The sequence below is a fragment of the Trematomus bernacchii genome, unplaced genomic scaffold, assembly GCF_902827165.1.
Source record: "Trematomus bernacchii unplaced genomic scaffold, fTreBer1.1, whole genome shotgun sequence".
Classification (NCBI taxonomy): domain Eukaryota; kingdom Metazoa; phylum Chordata; class Actinopteri; order Perciformes; family Nototheniidae; genus Trematomus; species Trematomus bernacchii.
In genome coordinates this window covers 310,089-329,666 of record NW_022987606.1, presented here as the reverse complement: position 1 = coordinate 329,666, position 19,578 = coordinate 310,089, and the positions used below count along the sequence as shown (strand labels likewise).

At 41.3% G+C, this 19,578-nt stretch overlaps 2 protein-coding genes and 1 long non-coding RNA gene across 3 annotated transcripts in view; all 3 read left to right on the top strand.

Annotated features, from left to right (window-relative positions):
- The first annotated feature begins 2,075 nt into the window (after positions 1 to 2,075).
- LOC117482775 lies at positions 2,076 to 2,901 on the top strand. The gene is made up of 2 exons (XR_004555918.1): positions 2,076 to 2,172; positions 2,763 to 2,901. It is a non-coding gene; the product is annotated as an uncharacterized LOC117482775 (long non-coding RNA).
- Positions 2,902 to 11,277: 8,376 nt separating this feature from the next.
- On the top strand, positions 11,278 to 15,328 carry LOC117482773 (saxitoxin and tetrodotoxin-binding protein 1-like). Its single transcript, XM_034130956.1, has 6 exons — positions 11,278 to 11,545; positions 12,416 to 12,561; positions 12,972 to 13,057; positions 13,938 to 14,066; positions 14,651 to 14,770; positions 15,190 to 15,328. The coding sequence occupies exons 1-6, from the start codon at positions 11,348 to 11,350 to the stop codon at positions 15,246 to 15,248; spliced, it is 738 nt and encodes a 245-aa protein (XP_033986847.1). The 5' UTR covers positions 11,278 to 11,347; the 3' UTR covers positions 15,249 to 15,328.
- A 2,443-nt stretch (positions 15,329 to 17,771) lies between these two features.
- psmb4 (proteasome 20S subunit beta 4) overlaps positions 17,772 to 19,578 on the top strand; it is a 10,455-nt gene continuing 8,648 nt past the window's right edge. The window contains 1 exon segment of the mRNA XM_034130969.1: positions 17,772 to 17,940. Within this exon segment, the coding sequence (XP_033986860.1) occupies positions 17,819 to 17,940 (122 nt within the window). The 5' untranslated portion in view covers positions 17,772 to 17,818.

The following is a 19,578-nucleotide window of genomic DNA, read 5'->3' as shown; positions in this document are numbered from 1 at the left end:
TATACACAAATACATACATACTGTCATGGCCTGGCTCTTAGCCATAACAAAAAGCGTGGGAAGGACGAGAACATATATGAAAAATATATTTATTAACAGAAGCTTAACGTAAACCAAAAACTAACACAAAGGAAAAACAAAAGACGAAGCGACGTGGCTGCTCCGAGGTCAGGTCCTCTGCGGGAGAGAGAGATCGAGACTCTGGCTCAGGCCTCTTAATCCTCTGCCAGCCGTCAGGTGTCCTCAATCAGGGCGTCAGGTGTCCTCAATCAGGGCGTCAGGTGTCCTCAATCAGGGCGTCAGGTGTCCTCAATCAGACGGACACAAGCAGAGGAGGAACATTAAAGGGCCATACACACACACCACAGGAGACCTTAAAGCAGGGGTCGTCACACCCCCCCCCCTTAAAGTCGGTGTCCCCCGGACCACCGGCACAACGAACCAACCCCATCCCAAACAAAAACAAAAAGTCATAGAAAACAAAACATACATCTGGCACCCCGTCTCAACGAACCCTAATAACAATATACCACCTTCTCACAACGTCTCTGGATGTGACCAAGCCCCCCGCAGGAGAAGCACCTCCGGTCGTTGGCATGCCCACAGTCACGAGCCATGTGGCCTGGTTTGTTGCAGTTGTAGCACACATCCTCCGTTTGGTCACAGTCCCTGGCCAAATGTCCTTGATCTCCACACCGATAACAGAACATCTCCTTGCCACGTCCTCGACCCCTGCTGCCGCTGCCGCCACGACCACCATCAAAGCCGCCGCCGCCACGACCACCATCAAAGCCGCCGCCACCACGACCACCATCAAAGCCGCCGCCACCACGACCACCATCAAAGCCGCCGCCACCACAACCACCCCGACCAGTGGAGCAATGCCTGGCCTTCTGGCTTCTACACAGCATAGCTTTGGCCATAGCACACGGTATCACGCAGGAGGACGTGACCTCTGGCACCACTGTAGAGCTCTCCTCAAACCCAGACTCAATCAGACCACCAGTCACTAAAGGCGCAGGGGAAACATCAGTCCAGATTCTGCCACCTGCCAAACCGTTGCCCAGAATAAAATGTTTCCCCTCGATTGGCAAAGCTGAACGTACACCAACAGCTACTTCACCTTTAACAAGGTCACAGTCAATATACACCTTATGAACAGGAATAGGAAGAACTTTTAATCCCATCCCCCAACTCAGAACTGTGTCACCTGTGTCACTTTCACCAGACAACGGCAAAACAGAGTCAACAATATAGAAGTCAAAAGCCCCTGTGTCCCGTAAGATTTTGATTGGAACTCTGACATCACTGCCTACCAATGACACCAAGCCGTCTCGTATAAATGGAGTATAAGATGCCAAAACCTGGTTTGACTTTGGATGTGTGTGTGTGTTTGTGTGTCTGTGTGTGTGTGTTTGTTTGTTTGTTTGTTTGTGTGTGTGTGTGTGTGTGTGTGTGTGTGTGTGTGTGTCAGAGATTGAGGTTGATGGAGTCCTCAGTCCCTACAATGACACCGCGATTGTGAATTTCTACGAGACGTGTCCTAACTTCATGATGATGGTGTTCAATACGAAGTCGATGGGGAACTACCTGCTGAACTACAGTAAACACACACACACACACTCACACACACACACAGTCACACACACACACACTACTGTATATAGTGTAGTATGATATAGTATCTTCAGTATAGATATATAAGCATGTAGTATTATATCGTATATATTATAGCATTTTTAGTATAGTATAAACTAGTTTGTATGAAATGTTGTATCGTATAATATAGTATAGTAGTCATGTATATTAAAATATACTATAGAAATGTTTAAAACAGTAGCTTAAATTATAGTATAGAGAACAGTATAACATTGTGTTGTATAGTAAAGGAGAGTATATTATAGAAAACAGTTTTCTGTAGTATAGTATTTTATAATATAATGAAGTGGATAGTACGGTATAGTATCTTTGGTATAGTATTCATAGATTGATCTGTACATTAAATCGGAAACAAATAAAATAATTCCTCATGGAAACTAAACTGTGTGTGTGTGTGTGTGTGTGTGTGTGTGGATGTGGATCACATGAAAGCAGATCACGATACTCACAGGAAAATGGCAGAGTGTTTGGGATTCGACCACGACCAGCCGTACATCTACGATGGAGTCGCAGGTAAATATTTATATCAGTATGTAGTGTCTCTACTTTAAAGAGTCCTCTCCTGCTGATGTTCAGGTGTATATCAGTATGTAGTGTCTCTACTTTAAAGAGTCCTCTCCTGCTGATGTTCACGTGTATATCAGTATGTAGTGTCTCTACTTTAAAGAGTCCTCTCCTGCTGATGTTCACGTGTATATCAGTATGTAGTGTCTCTTCTTTAAAGAGTCCTCTCCTGCTGATGTTCAGGTGTATATCAGTATGTAGTGTCTCTACTTCAAAGAGTCCTCTCCTGCTGATGTTCAGGTGTATATCAGTATGTAGTGTCTCTACTTTAAAGAGTTCTCTCCTGCTGATGTTCAGGTGTATATCAGTATGTAGTGTCTCTACTTTAAAGAGTCCTCTCCTGCTGATGTTCAGGTGTATATCAGTATGTAGTGTCTCTACTTTAAAGAGTCCTCTCCTGCTGATGTTCAGGTGTATATCAGCATGTAGTGTCTCTACTTTAAAGAGTCCTCTCCTGCTGATATTCAGGTGTATATCAGTATGTAGTGTCTCTACTTTAAAGAGTCCTCTGCTGACTCACTGATTTTGTTTCCTCACAGATTTCTGTCATAAGAAATCCTCTCTAGAAATGGCGGTCGATCTACCGCCACCGATGTAGGACGAAAGAAGATCGAACAAACATCCGAGTGCCAACAAACATGTTGTTCAGCAAACAATAAAAGCAAATACTGAAACCTCCACGTGTGTGTGTGTGTGTGTGTGTGTGTGTGTGTGTGTGTGTGTGTGTGTGTGTGTGTGTGTGTGTGTGTGTGTGTGTGTGTGTGTGTGTGTGTGTGTGTGTGTGTGTGTGTGTGTGTGTGTGTGTGTGTGTGTGTGTGTGTGTGTGTGTGTGTGTGTGTGTGTGTGTGTGTGTGTGTGTGTGTGTGTGTGTGTGTGTGTGTGTGTGTGTGTGTGTGTGTGTGTCGGCTGACAACACCCCCCCCGTCGCACCTTCTAACAGAGCCCCCCCACATGTCAAATTCCCAATTTAACCCCTGGCCTCTGGAGCAGAAATGAAAGAGTTTTAAAAATGTTTATGTTTTGGTAAGTTTTTAGGGAAATGTTGTAATATTGCAACGTTGGCCTTAGGTGGGAGCAGAATTTCTGTATTTCTACTCACATTGTCTGAATAAATATATTGAACAACTAAGGGTAAATTTGCAGGATTGATTGCTTACTTAGCCCTATATCAGTATATAGCATGAATAATAATCACACATCAGTCATATTTGTTATGAATAATCATTTATCATTTATTAAATAGTAAGTCGCTTTGGATAAAAGCATCAGTTAAATGCAATTTATGAAAGCCTCACTCAGGATTTTTTTACCAAGTGTTTTTATTGCTCTTGGGGCATTAAAAACAAGATTTTAACTTTAGTTTTTTATATAATATCTGCATTTATTTAATATATAAAGACTATATATTATTGAATTACAAGATTAGATATACTTTATTTCATCTAAAATATTGATGTGTTCAAATGCTCTTCTAAACAAAACTGAAAGTCCATGAAAGTTATCTTCCTGTTTTTGTGAAGGAAGCGCCATCTCCTGGTTAAATCTTGAAATTGAAAATCTGGCAACGCCCTCTTGGAAAATAGTGGGAGGGCTTAACATTCCCAGATACTGGTCTTTGGTAGGTCTTAGGCAGGTAACTGGCAGGTAGTAGGCAGGAAGCAGTAAGCTGGAGTCTGAATAAGATGCTCCATCTGTATGTGTTTGTGTTTGTGTGTATAGTGGAAGTGATTGGCAAGAAAATATCTCCATGGAGAAAGGCCATGACCGTGAGAACAGAAAAAAGAGAGTGTCGAAAAGCTGAACGTAGGTGGCGAAAAACAAATCTCCAGGTTCACTTTGAAATCTATAAAGAGAGACTTGGCCTTTATAATTTGGAATTGAAAAACGCACGACAGTCTTTCTTCTCTGACATCATTACCAAAAACAAAAACAACGCACGTGCCTTGTTTGCTACCGTCGACAGACTAACTAACCCCCCAGTGTCAGTCGCCTCTGAATTTCTATCCACCAGGGCATGCAATGATTTTGCCTCCTTCTTCACTGACAAAATTCAGAAAATTAGACAAGCAGTCAGTGCCTCTGCATCAGGTACAGAAAATGTGTTGTCCCTATGTCCACCTAATATCAATTAAACACCATGACACAATTCCATCAGATTAATGATAAAAACTTAGAGGACATTATTCAACTTCTGAAATCCTCCTCCTGCTGCCTTGATATTATTCCAACGGGATTTTTCAAAGATGTTTTTCATTGCATGGCCTCAGATCTACTTCATATAGTAAACACATCTCTTCACTCAGGTATTTTTACAGAGGCCCTGAAAACTGCAGTCATTAAACCGCTCTTAAAAAATAATAATCTAGATGCTTCAGTAATGAACAATTACAGGCCAATATCAAACCTGCCATTTCTAGGTAAAATCATTGAAAAAGTTGTATTTCAACAGTTGAGTAACTTCTTGCATTTAAATAACTCTTTGGATGTGATCCAGTCAGGATTTCGTCCAAACCACAGCACTGAGACTGCTCTTGTAAAGGTCTTCAATGGCATCCACTTAAACACAGACAGTGGCAGAACTTCAGTGTTAGTATTATTAGATCTCAGTGCTGCGTTTGACACTGTTGACCACAACATATTACTAGACCGACTAGAAAACTGGGTGGGACTTTCGGCAACAGTTCTAAATTGGTTTGAGTCCTACTTAAAGGACAGAAAAAACTTTGTTTCTATAGGTAAATACTAGGGCTGTCAGTCGATTAAAATATTTAATCGCGATTAATCGCATGATTGTCCATAGTTAATCGCGATTAATCGCAAATTAATCGCACATTTTGTATCTGTTCTAAATGTACCTTAGAGGGATATTTTTCAAGTTTTTAATACTCTTATCAACATATGAGTGGACAAATATGCTTTATATGTTTGTTTATTATCATTTGAACAATGACAAATATTCTCATGAATATTAAACACAACAACCTCTGAACATTACAAATATTCGCCTCAATTCAACCTGGAACCTCTCTCATACAATAATACAATACAAAGTGTGTGTGTGTGTGTGTGTGTGTGTGTGTGTGTGTGTGTGTGTGTGTGTGTGTGTGTGTGTGTGTGTGTGTGTGTGTGTGTGTGTGTGTGTGTGTGTGTGTGTGTGTGTGTGTGTGTGTGTGTGTGTGTGTGTGTGTGTGTGTGTGTGGGGAGACACTGTGATGGATCGTTGGAGCTACAGTATGTGCAGCTCAAGGCATATATGCTCGAACGGGAGCTGCAATCATGTTGCGCGTACTATCCGTGCTGAGTGTGCTGACTTTTCGTACAATGTCCCACTGTCTGGCTGCCTGCATAAAGTCAAGTGCTCTGCGCAGTTGTCGGCAAAATGTCATTGAAACAGCTCCTTATATCCGTTAGCGCAGCTAGCTAGCACCAGATGCTAACAACAACAACACGTAAGGTGTGCCTCGCTCGCGCGAGTCGCCCCACACATACACACCCTCCCGGTCCTCCCGTTATTAACGCGTTAACTTGACAGCCCTAGTAAATACACATCTGAGTTGACAAATATGACATGTGGGGTACCTCAAGGCTCCATCTTGGGGCCTCTTCTCTTTAACATCTACATGCTACCACAGGCTCAGATAATGAAAAACAACAAAATAAGTTACCATAGCTATGCAGATGACACACAACTTTACGTAACAATTTCACCAGGAGATTATGCTCCAATTCAAACACTGAGCAAGTGCATTGAACAAATCAATGACTGGATGTGTCAGAACTTTCTCCAATTAAACAAAGATAAAACTGAGGTAATGGTTTTTGGAGCCAAGGCAGAACGTATAAAAGTTAGCGCTGAGCTTCAGTCTGCAATGTTCAAAACAACAGATAGAGCCAGAAATCTAGGTGAAGTCATGGACTCTGACCTGAGTTTCAACAGTCACATTAAAACAGTTACTAAATCAGCCTACTATCACTTAAAGAACATATCTAGGATTAAAAGACTAATGTCACAGCAGGATTTGGAAAAACTTGTCCATGCTTTTATCTTCAGTAGACTCGACTACTGCAATGGTGTCTTTACAGGTCTCACTAAAAAATCTATTAGAAAGCTGCAGCTGATTCAGAACGCCGCTGCTCGAGTCCTCACTAACACTAAGAAAGTGGATCACATCACTCCTGTTCTGAAGTCCTTACACTGGCTTCCTGTGTGTCAAAGAATAGATTTCAAAATATTGTTGCTGGTTTATAAAGCTTTGAATGGTTTAGGCCCAAAATACATGTCTGACCTACTGCTAAATTATGAACCATCCAGAACTCTCAGGTCTTCAGGGACTGGTCAGCTTTCTGTCCCCAGAGTCAGAACTACACATGGAGAAGCAGCATTCAGTTATTATGCTCCAAATATCTGGAACAAACTCCCAGAAACCTGCAGGTCCGCTGCAACTCTTACTACTTTTAAATCCAGGCTGAAGACTTTTCTTTTTGCCGCTGCTTTTAATTGAACTATTTACATCTCAAACTGCACTGTAACTTTTATCCATGTATTTTTTCTTTTAATGTTTATTTTATTATCTTTGCTTTTTAATGACTGATTTTAAATGCCATTTTCTTAATGTCTTCCATTTTTGTAAAGCACTTTGAATTGCCTTGTGTTGAAAGGTGCTATATAAATAAACTTGCCTTGCCTTGCCTTGCCTTGCCTTGCCTTGCCTTGCCTTGCCTTGCCTTGCCTTGCCTTGCCTTGCCTTGCCTTGCCTTGCCTTGCCTTGCCTTGCCTTGCCTTGCCTTGCCTTGCCTTGCCTATGTGTGGGTTGGTGTGTGTGGATGTGTGCAGGTGTATGTGTGCATGCGTGTGCAGGTGTATGTATGTGTGTGTGTGTATGGAGCTCGTCACAATGGAATCAATAAAAATACCTTAAATGGGGGGGGGATCTAAAATGGTTAATTAAAAGTGACTCTAGTTCTGTTAGTTAAAACCATGCATAAAATACAATTAAAAGTGAAAGTATAAGTATTAAAAAAAGTGCAATAATAAAATAAGTGCAATTTAAACAATCTCCCCAACAACACTACTGAAACCACAATCAGGTCATCTACGATCTGCGGAGGCCTGCTCCCACCTGTAGAGTACGGCTGTACTGAGGAGGATTTTATCCCGGAGACATCGCGGTGAGACGGAGTGGCTCCACGCTTCGGGCTGGGGCCTGCTTCCACCGGGCGTGTGCTGCTGTGCGGAGGAGGATTTGCCGCGGCTGAGGCCTGCTTTCCACCTGTCCTGGTTCTGCTGTTGCGGAGGCCTGCTCCCACCTGTCGTGTGCTGCAGTGTCGCTGCTTTGCTGAGGAGACCTTTTACCCCGGGGATACCACGGAGAGACCGGAGCGCTTCCACGCTGCTGCTTTCGCCTGTCCTTTGCTGCTGTGAGGAGGAGGATTTTTGCCCCAGGAACATCGCGGATACTGTGTGCTGGGCTGGGGAAATGGCCCATATCGTGATTCTGCTGTGCCTGTTAACTGTTCTGGACTATGAGAAGATCTCTAGTCATTCTGAGAAGTCTACTGGATTCAGGTCTGTTCTGCCACCCGCAGTGGGCATCCCCTGCAAAGGGTCGGATGTGTTACACAAACAGTTACCGGTTGCCTTGTCGCAGACAATCTGCTCGACAAAATATGTTTGTCTTTTTTGTTTGCCTGCGATGATGGTACTTCAGGACTGCTTCTTAAACTCTAATCAAACTCTCGCAGACTTTTCCGGTGATTCTAAAGTAGATGATAATGTATGTGTGTCGATTAAGAGGAAAAGATGCCTGTTTTTTTTGTTGTTATTACTGTCAGGAAATGTTCAACCTAACCCTGGTCCGCCCAGTAGTAGTAGTCAGATCGCTACTCCTGCTGATTTTAAAGCTAGGTCTGGGTTGGGTTTCATCCACTTGAATGTGCGCAGTCTGTTAGGTAAACTAGATTTTGTCCGCATTTGGGCAAGCTCGACTGACGCTGACGTCATTGTGTTATCAGAAACATGGCTAAATAAAACTATTTTGGCCTCTGACATATCCTTAAATGGTTATAATGTGTATCGTACCGACCGGCCTAATAAAGGTGGTGGCGTTGCCATTTATGTTAAGAATAACTTCAGTGTAACCACATTAGTTTCCAAATCTATCAGTAAGCAATTCAAATGTTTAGCCTTAAATATAGAAGTGGCAAAGGGGCAACAAGTCATGGTGGTGGGCTGTTACAGACCCCCTCAGCTGTCAAGGACTCCTTGTCTTCACTAGCAAAACTTTTATCGCAACTTGACTATAAGGAAATAGTGCTACTTGGAGATTTTAACTGGGACTGGTTAACTGCAGTATCAGAGGATTTTAAAAACCTTTGTATCTCTCTGAATGTTACTCAGATTGTTGACAGTCCTACTCGCCCTAACATTAAGTCCCCTAATAAATCCTCCCTAATTGATCTCATTCTAACTAATGTTCCCTATAAATACTCATCTGTGGGAGTATTTGCAAATGATGTGAGTGACCACTGTGCTGTAGACACAATTAGGGACACTAAGGTCCAAAAGGTTAAACCTCGTATTATTATTAAGAGACACATAAAACATTTTGTGGAGCAGGGTTTTGTTCATGATCTGTTTGGGTTTGATTGGGGAAAAATCGATCTGTGTGCTGATGTAGAACTGCATGGTCTTATTTGTATCTTGGTTTTATGGAGATCATTGATAGACATGCACCCCTACGTACATTTAGAGTAAAGGGACGAGACAATCCTTGGTTTCCTGCTGAACTGTCCAGTCTCCTGAATGAGAGAAACAAGGCCTGGGCAAAGGCTAGGAAATCAGGCTCAGAGGTAGAATGGCTGCGTTTTAGGCAGCTAAGAAATAGCTTCACTTCACAGGTCAAAAGTGCTAAGTCGAAGTACTATTTGTCAGTTACTACAGAAAACCTAAATAATCCTAGAAAATTTTGGAAAGCCATAAAATCGATATCCACCGGTGAGATTCTTGCCACGTCCTCGACCCCTGCTGCCGCTGCCGCCACGACCACCATCAAAGCCGCCGCCACCACGACCACCATCAAAGCCGCCACCACCACGACCACCATCAAAGCCGCCACCACCACGAACACCATCAAAGCCGCCGCCACCACAACCACCCCGACCAGTGGAGCAATGCCTGGCCTTCTGGCTTCTACACAGCATAGCTTTGGCCATAGCACACGGGATCACGCAGGAGGACGTGACCTCTGGCACCACTGTAGAGCTCTCCTCAAACCCAGACTCAATCAGACCACCAGTCACTAAAGGCGCAGGGGGAACATCAGTCCAGATTCTGCCACCTGCCAAACCGTTGCCCAGAATAAAATGTATCCCCTCGATTGGCAAAGCTGAATGTACACCAACAGCTACTTCACCTTTAACAAGGTCACAGTCAATATACACCTTATGAACAGGAATAGGAAGAACTTTTAATCCCATCCCCCAACTCAGAACTGTGTCACCTGTGTCACTTTCACCAGACAACGGCAAAACAGAGTCAACAATATAGAAGTCAAAAGCCCCTGTGTCCCGCAAGATTTTGATTGGAACTCTGACATCACTACCTACCAATGACACCAAGCCGTCTCGTATAAATGGAGTATAAGATGCCAAAACCTGGTTTGACTTTGGATGTGTGTGTGTGTTTGTGTGTGTGTGTGTGTGTGTGTGTGTGTGTGTGTGTGTGTGTGTGTGTGTGTGTGTGTGTGCGTGTGTGTGTGTGTGTGTGTGTGTGTGTGTGTGTGTGTGTGTGTGTCTATGTATATGTGTGTGTTTGTTTGTCTATGTGTGTCTGTGCGTGTGTGTGTGTGTGTGTATGTGTGTGTGTGTGTTTGTGTGTCTGTGTGTGTGTGTGTGTGTGTGTGTGTGTGTGTGTGTGTGTGTGTGTGTGTGTGTGTGTGTGTGTGTGTGTTTGTCAGTGTGTATAGGCGGACATTGGTGTGTTTGTCTGTCAGTGTGTGTAGGCGGACGTTGGTGTGTTTGTTTGTCAGTGTGTGTAGGCGGACGTTGGTGTGTTTGTTTGTCAGTGTGTGTCGGCGGACGTTGGTGTGTTTGTCCGTTAGACTTTAACCGGCAGCTTTCATGGAAAAACCTCCAGTTCACGTTCATTATTAAAAAACACGGATATTTTTATGTTGCTTAATCCTTCTATTAACCCATTTATTCCACGAGATAATTCGATAATGAAACCCTAAAATATGTTAATAAGATTAATGCTGTTTGTACAATTAATGCAGGAACTACAAAACGTGTGCTGCAAAATAAAAAATAATAATACAAAAAATAGCCACATCATATTTAAACATTTAACATTTATAAACATACTTTTATTAATATAAAAAATATGGTATAGGAATAAAATACAAAACACACCAAAATATGAAGTGAACTCAATTTTTTATATTTGATTATTTTGTATTTTTATTTTATTATTTTAGTGTTTTATTTTTAAAAGTAACACCAAATATAATCTTGAAACGGTTTCTACGGTGGCCTTGCAGGGACAGACCTCTCCATCATCACCAGAAACTCTGCAGCTTCAGAAATTATGCAGATATAAAAACATTGTTTATTGTTAAGAGATGTGTTGTAACAACTTCCTGCTGTATTTTATGTTTCAGATGTTCAGTGTTTCTCTGCAGTCAATTCAATTCAATTAATTTCAATTCAATTCAATTCAATACAATTCATTTCAATTCAATTCATTTCAATTCAATTCATTTTAATTCAATTCAATTCAACAGCTTTATTAGCATGACCATAGTTACATACAGTATTGCTAAAGCTCTGCATAGTTGCAACATCTATACACAAATACATACATACAAACAAACTGCTATATGATATAAGATGTGAGACGTGAGACCATGGCTGTCCGCCTCGCTGTGTTTTTAACCTTTTTACACATTAAGAAAGTGGGCCAGGAGTTATATCAGAGTTCAATAACACTCTGAGCACACAGACTTTGTCCTGGCTCGGGGTCTCTCGGGTCTCTGGAGCTCGGTATATAAACCGTTCAGCCGTCTCCTGGATCAGTGTCTTCACAGATACCAGAGGGTGCATTTGGTTTTTTGATTTGTGTCTCAGGATGAAAGTCTTAAAGGGAGCGCTGCTGCTGCTGCTGCTAGCTGTTGCTAACGCGAAGCCAGACCACCATCACGATCACGATCACGATCACGATCACGATCACGATCACGATCACAATCACAATCACACGGATCAAAAGCCTGCGGACCCCGATCACTGCCAGGTCCTGAAGATGTATGGCGAAGACGACGTGCAGCAGGTGAGACCCATCATTTATTTTACGGTGTCTCACAGGTGCTAACACGCCCAAAAGTCTCCCTTCAGGAGAAAGGGGGTAATTCCTATTAAAGTATGAACTTGAACGCATCAGGACACTGACGTCTGTCTGCAGGAGGCGTCTCTGCTCTCATTAGTTTATTTGGATTTGTTATTTCTCTGTGTTTAACAGTTGTCTTTATTGTGGCACTTTGTTTGCAAAGTAAACAAATATTTTTAGATGATAAAATCAACCCAGTATCAGGACAGACGTGTGTCACTTTGCTCCACGCTGTGAGACGTCAGGAGGACACGGTTTCACCCCTCAGAGCGTCACAGGGACACGCTATTGTTAACATGGCCCACCAGTGCAGAAATACCCAGATGTTGACAAGCAACATCTCTATCACGACTTTTGGTTCACTATAACACACATTTTTGTGCAGAATACGAAGAGTTGTTAAGTTCTTGTCAAGGAAATGTATATATACTACGTATGTTACTAAAGAGGTTTTAGAAAGAAAGAAAGAACCCTCTTTAATGGTCTCACATGCAGAGCACAGAGTGACATGTGTTCTCTGCGGTTAACCCATCCTAGCACCAGGAGTCTAGCACCAGGAGTCTAGCACCAGGAGTCTAGCACCAGGAGCAGTGGGCAGCTATTGTCAACTAGTCAACTTTCTTTTGGTCAACTTTTTTTGTAGTTGACTTTTAATTTTTGTAGTTTACTTTTTTTTTTGTCAAAATGTTTTTGGTCAACTTTTTTCTTTTGGTCAACTCATTCTAGTCAGTCAGAAGGAGTCATGTGATCACATTGTTAAAATAAGACCATAAAACATTTTATCTATGTTAATTATTCCCTGCTGGTCTACAGATTTTGGGGGACTGGGTCCTGGTCTGGTCGGTTTCGGACCACCAACATGGTCAGGACCTCCTGAAGAACCTCAGCAGCTCCCATGTAGAGATGAGACTTCAGGAGGACAATCAGACCCTGATGTTCAGCAAGAGGAAGCGCTTCAGGTCAGAAATAACACATATAAATACAAATGTGGAAATATGAATAGAAGGACATTATAGATTGAATATGTGAATGGCCCAATTTAAAAATATAAAAAACAATAATAAATCACAGAAAAGTAAAAGTAAAATATTAATATAAAATATATATATATATATATATAATAATAATTTGTAAATAAAAACATCTGGAAAATATGAAAAGTGAATAAAAAAGACTCAAACAGGTTAAATATAATGAGTTCATGAAGAGAGAAAAATAGATTAAATATGTTAATAGAAACGTAGAAATATAAAAAGCAATTTTAACAATGAATCGATTAATTTAATAAAATGATAATGTATATATTTAATGTAGTTCTCTGGTGTGTAGTGTGTGTATGTTGTGTATTTCTAACTGGTGTGTGTTTTAGTGACAACAACTGCATCAAGAACTACATCAACATGTCCATGGAGCTCCTGCACAACCCCAACCAAAGAATGCACCCCACCGAAAGCAGTGAGTCACACACACACACACACACACACACACACACACCCACACACACACACACACACACACACACACACACACACAAGTAGCACACCACAAGCCACACAACACCACTCAAACAAACGCACACCACACAGTACACACACACGCAGCGACACACACACAATCACACACCAGCACACACAACACACACACAAGTAACACCAGCAACACACACATTCACAAACACACACACTACAACGACACATGCTCACAAACACACACAACCTCACAACACACCACCAACACTCCACTACAGCATCACAAACCACACACACAAACACACACACGCACAAACACACACACACACACACTCACAAACACACACAAGCACACACACACACACTCACAAACCCACACACACACAAACACACACACTACACACAAACACAAACACAATACACACACACACAAAACAAGACTAACAAACACACACAGAAAAAACAAAACACACAAAACAAAACACACCACACACACAAAACAACACACACAACACACAAGCACACACACACACACTCCCAAACAAAACACACACACACACACAACTCAAAACACACACACACTCACACACACACAACACACACACACTCACAAACACACACACACACACACACAAGCACACACACACACACTCACACAGACACACACACACACAAACACACACACTCACACACTCACACAGACACACACACACACAAGTACGTTTTGTTTATTTTAGAAAGATAAAACAGCATATTCACGGTTGATGTAACTGTCATGTATTTGTGTGTGTGTGTGTGTGTGTGTGTGTGTGTGTGTGTGTGTGTGTGTGTGTGTGTGTGTGTGTGTGTGTGTGTGTGTGTGTCAGAGATTGAGGTTGATGGAGTCCTCAGTCCCTACAATGAAACCGCGATTGTGAATTTCTACGAGACGTGTCCTAACTGCATGATGATTGTGATCAAGTCGAAGTCGATGGGGAACTACCTGATGAACTACAGTAAATACACACACACTCACACACACACACACACACACACACACACACACACACACACACACACTACTGTATATAGTGTAGTATGATATTATCTTCAGTATAGATATATAAGCATGTAGTATTATATCGTATATATTATTGCATTTTTAGTATAGTGTAAACTAGTTTGCTGTATGAAATGTTGTATCGTATAATATAGTATAGTAGTCATGTATATTAAAGTATACTATAGAAATGTTTAAAACCGTAGCTTAAATTATAGTATAGAGAACAGTATAACATTGTGTTGTATAGTAAAGGAGAGTATATTATAGAAAACAGTTTTCTGTAGTATAGTATTTTATAATATAATGAAGTGGATAGTACAGTATAGTATCTTTGGTATAGTATTCATAGATTGATCTGTACATTAAATCAGAAACAAATAAAATAATTCCTCATGGAAACTGTGTGTGTGTGTGTGGTGTGTGTGTGTGTGTGTGTGTGTGTGTGTGTGTGTGTGTGTGTGTGTGTGTGTGTGTGTGTGTGTGTGTGTGTGTGTGTGTGTGTGTGTGTGTGTGTGTGTGTGTGTGTGTGTGTTTCAGGGAAGGAGGGTCACCATCAGGATTTGGATCACATGAAAGCAGATCACGATACTCACAGGAAAATGGCAGAGTGTTTGGGATTCGACCACGACCAGCCGTACATCTACGATGGAGTCGCAGGTAAATATTTATATCAGTATGTAGTGTCTCTACTTTAAAGAGTCCTCTCCTGCTGATGTTCAGGTGTATATCAGTATGTAGTGTCTCTACTTTAAAGAGTCCTCTCCTGCTGATGTTCAGGTGTATATCAGTATGTAGTGTCTCTACTTTAAAGAGTCCTCTCCTGCTGATGTTCAGGTGTATATCAGTATGTAGTGTCTCTACTTTAAAGAGTCCTCTCCTGCTGATGTTCAGGTGTATATCAGTATGTAGTGTCTCTACTTTAAAGAGTCCTCTCCTGCTGATATTCAGGTGTATATCAGTATGTAGTGTCTCTACTTTAAAGAGTCCTCTCCTGCTGATGTTCAGGTGTATATCAGTATGTAGTGTCTCTACTTTAAAGAGTCCTCTGCTGACTCACTGATTTTGTTTCCTCACAGATTTCTGTCATAAGAAATCCTCTCTAGAAATGGCGGTCGATCTACCGCCACCGATGTAGGGCGAAAGAAGATCGAACAAACATCCGAGTGTCAACAAACATGTTGTTCAGCAAACAATAAAAGCAAATACTGAAACCTCCACCTGTGTGTGTGTGTTTTTGTGTGTGTGGTGTGTGTGTTTGTGTGTGTGTGTGTGTGTGTGTGTGTGTGTGTGTGTGTGTGTGTGTGTGTGTGGCCTAGCATTACTATCCTTGTGGGGACCTACATCTGTTTACACAGTCACGTGTGGGGACTCGCCTCCCTTATGGGGACATAATGGAGGTCCCCATGAGGGGAATCATTAATGTTAGTGTGAAGACTTGGTTAGGGTTAGGGTTAGGTTAGGGAAGAGCGTGGTGCACTGGGTCTCGGTAGCTTAGGGTGTTTAAAAAAAACATTAAAAAACTCCATAACGATCTAAAAGCCCTACAAAGACCTTGTAAAAACCCTTTAAAAGCGTTGTAAAAGCTCTATTTAAACAAAACTGTGGTAAAAGACTGGTTAAAAAGTGCAGGACGGGGCTGGACCATGGAACGGCGGCAGAGTATGTTTAAAAGCAGATCTCCCCAACCCAAGGTCTCTGGAGGGGGGTGTGTATGTGTTTGTGTGTATGTGTGGGTTGGTGTGTGTGGATGTGTGCAGGTGTATGTGTGCAGGTGTATGTGTGCAGGTGTATGTGTGCATGCGTGTGCAGGTGTATGTATGTGTGTGTGTGTATGGAGCTCGTCACAATGGAATCAATAAAAATACCTTAAATGGGGGGGGGATCTAAAATGGTTAATTAAAAGTGACTCTAGTTCTGTTAGTTAAAACCATGCATAAAATACAATTAAAAGTGAAAGTATAAGTATTAAAAAAAGTGCAATAATAAAATAAGTGCAATTAAAACAATCTCCCCAACAATTACAATTATAATAAAAGAGGGAAGGGGGGCACACTGGGTTAGTAAAATAATATAAAAATGAACTAGATGTCACTGAGAAATAAAAACCACTAAGATCGAGGTCGGGTAAGTTTAAAAGGTTCTTCAAAGGACAGGTGTTTGAGTTGCTCTGTTTATTTCAAAAGGTGGCAGGTTGGTGAAGAGTTTCTCTCTGCGGGGGGTTCTGCTGGCCTCCAGGTAATAAATAAATTAAATAAATGAAAGGATCCCTCCTCAAGTGGCTTTGATTACAATAAAAAGATAAATACATGCACATATATACATTAAAGGGATAAAACATGTAATAAGTAATAAAAACATATAAGAAATAAATATAAACACGATTAAAATAAATAAGATAGTGCTAAAAACATGCGTTAAAAATGGAGCACACCAGGCAAGGCAAGGCAAGTTTATTTATATAGCACCTTTCAACACAAGGCAATTCAAGGAGCTTTACAAAAATGAAAGACATTCAGACAAAGGCATTTAAAAACATTCATTAAAAAGCAAAGATAATAAAAGTTACAGTGCAGTTTAAGATGTGAATAGTTCAATTAAAAGCAGCGGCAAAGAGAAAAGTCTTCAGCCTGGATTTAAAAGTAGTCAGAGTTGCAGCGGACCGTCAGGTTTCTGAGAGTTTGTCCCAGATATTTGGAGCATAATAACTGAACGCTGCTTCTCCATGTTTAGTTCTGACTCTGGGGACAGAAAGCTGACAAGTCCCTGAAGACCTGAGAGATCTGGATGGTTCATCATTTAGCAGGAGATCAGAAATGTATTTTGGGCCTAAACCATTCAAAGCTTTATAAACCAGCAGCAGTATTTTGAAATCAGTTATTTGACACCCAGGAAGCCAGTGTAAAGACTTTAGAACTGGATTGATGTGATCCACTTTCTTAGTGTTAGTGAGGAACCAGTGTAAAGACTTCAGAACAGGAGTGATCCACTTTCTTAGTGTCAGTGAGGAACCAGTGTAAAGACTTCAGAACAGGAGTGATTCACTTTCTTAGTGTCAGTGAGGAACCAGTGTAAAGACTTCAGAACAGGACTGATGTGATCCACTTTCTTAGTGTCATTGAGGAACCAGTGTAAAGACTTCAGAACTGGAGTGATGTGATCCACTTTCTTAGTGTCAGTGAGGAACCAGTGTAAAGACTTCAGAACAGGACTGATGTGATCCACTTTCTTAGTGTTAGTGAGGAACCAGTGTAAAGACTTCAGAACAGGAGTGATGTGATCCACTTTCTTAGTGTCAGTGAGGAACCAGTGTAAAGACTTCAGAACTGGAGTGATGTGATCCACTTTCTTAGTGTCAGTGAGGAACCAGTGTAAATACTTCAGAACAGGAGTGATGTGATCCACTTTCTTAGTGTCATTCAATGGGAACTATATGTGGTTTTGTACGTTTATAAAAATGTCAATACAAATGTAATTTAACAAAAAAAAAGACATGTTTTTAATATATCTGAGACCTATAATATATGCCTAAAAATAGTATAATAGGACACCTTTAAATGACCTGTATAATATAAAAATCATCACCTTTAAAGTGTTGTAAAATAATTCCTCCCAACAGCAAGATGGCGCTGCAGTGACGTCACACGGCTCCTCTGCCCCAACAAGAAGACGGCGGCGTGACATCACTTCCAGTTATTAATTTCCACCATGGAGTCCTGCGGAGTGAAGCTGAATTTCTGGGAGAATGGACCCCAACCGGGACAGCTTTACTCTCTGTCCGGGAGCACCGGGAGCACCGGGATCTCCTGCGGGCCCGTGCGACACACACTGTGAGTCAAACCGGGAGAAACCGGGGCTTTTAACCGGTCAACTGAACCCGGGAAACAGCTCTCGCTTTCGGTTCTGCTGAGTGCTGCATCATGGAGCTAACTCATGCTAAGCTAACTGACGCTAACTGCTAGTTTACTGCCTTTTCGTATCAGAATATAAACTCCGTGGTCAGTTTAATTAACTTGGATGATGAATGAGAATCTATGTGGTTCTTTTTTTAAGAGTTAAATATCAGTTTGTTTACTTTTCTGGTCCGTTTTGCTGACTAGCTGTTAGCATCCAGGAGCTAATGCACCACAGGAAACAGATTGACTTTCTAACAACAAAGCAGGTTATTAAAGTCAACCTGTGTCTAATGAGTAAAGGCTGTATATTTACACAAATGCATACATTCCACAACAAAGTGAACCGTATAATAAATACAGAGTTATTACTCAATTGAAAGGGAAGTACATTTCATCTATTTTAATGTTTAGTCTTACACCTCTTTATTTACCAGGGACAGAACACATTAATACACTTATATGTAAATGTGCCAAGAGGCTGTTTTCCATCTGTAGTCTCTGGACAGATGTTGTAAGTCATCCTAAAGACACATTTCATTTAAAAATAACCTGTAAATACTACCAGTAAAAATATGCAACATAGAGGCTTACAATACAGTGTGAGAAAAAGTTTTTAGAGAGTACTTGTCCATGGACAAGTGAGTTTGGCAATTTACTTGTCCGAATACATTTTTCACTTGTCCAGAATGGACAAAAATTGGGGCCACTGGAATCTTCTTCTTCGCCAACGTATTTTACATTTTCCCACGTTTTTTATGACACCGCTAACGTAAGTGAGTGGTAAGATTTTACTGCATCACACATAGGGTTGGGTATAGTTTGGATTTTAACGAGTCAAATCTGTATTCCTATTTACAAATCACTTCATACTGTTTAATTTCTTACGGTTATTGAATAAAATTATATAAAAATAATCTCTGCATTGTTTAGTTAGTTCTATGTGGTGCAGTTTGAGAATGTACAATTGGCCAAGTCTCCTCTGATGTTACACTGCAACCTGCCTGTGAGACAGAGTCCAACCACACATGTCCAACACATAGGCCTAATAATAATAATACATTATATTTATAGCCTATAGGCCTAGCGCTTTTCTACAACTCAAAGACGCTTGCACGCTTACACATGTCCTGCAATACACATGCTGCAGCTGCCCAGCTGCCCAGCTGCTCACTGTTTGTAAAAGTAAATAAATAGTATTTTCATTTCAATAATGTATTTTCTATACCCTGCTTCATAAACAATACTGACATCCCTGTGCTCCTCCGAGTCTGGGGGTCGGGGGATGTGAGGACAGCGCGAGGACACAGACAGGGAGGCTGCTTTACTTCATAAAGGAAATGGCGGTCAATATTAACAACGTAGGAGCTAAAACGCTTAATAACCTTCATTACGCGTTAAAGAAAGAACATAAGAAAGTTTGACAAAGATTAGGCTGTTAAGCGGGCAGCGGGTCCGCTGTGTGTAGAAAGAGAGAGGGAGAGAGAGACGCTGAGTTGCACCATGCAGCGATCAGATGATCCGGAGCAGGGAGAGAGAGCTGCGGTCCGCGGGGCTCGGCCTCCTGTCCTCACA

What these genes read in the sequence shown, in the direction of transcription:
- LOC117482773 (XM_034130956.1), top strand. Translation starts at nt 11,348, where the DNA reads ATGAAAGTCTTAAAGGGAGCGCTGCTGCTGCTGCTGCTAGCTGTTGCT. An exon ending in AGCAAGAGGAAGCGCTTCAG is followed by an intron (nt 12,562 to 12,971) that starts GTCAGAAATAAC and finishes TGTGTGTTTTAG; the next exon opens with TGACAACAACTGCATCAAGA. An exon ending in AATGCACCCCACCGAAAGCA is followed by an intron (nt 13,058 to 13,937) that starts GTGAGTCACACA and finishes TGTGTGTGTCAG; the next exon opens with AGATTGAGGTTGATGGAGTC.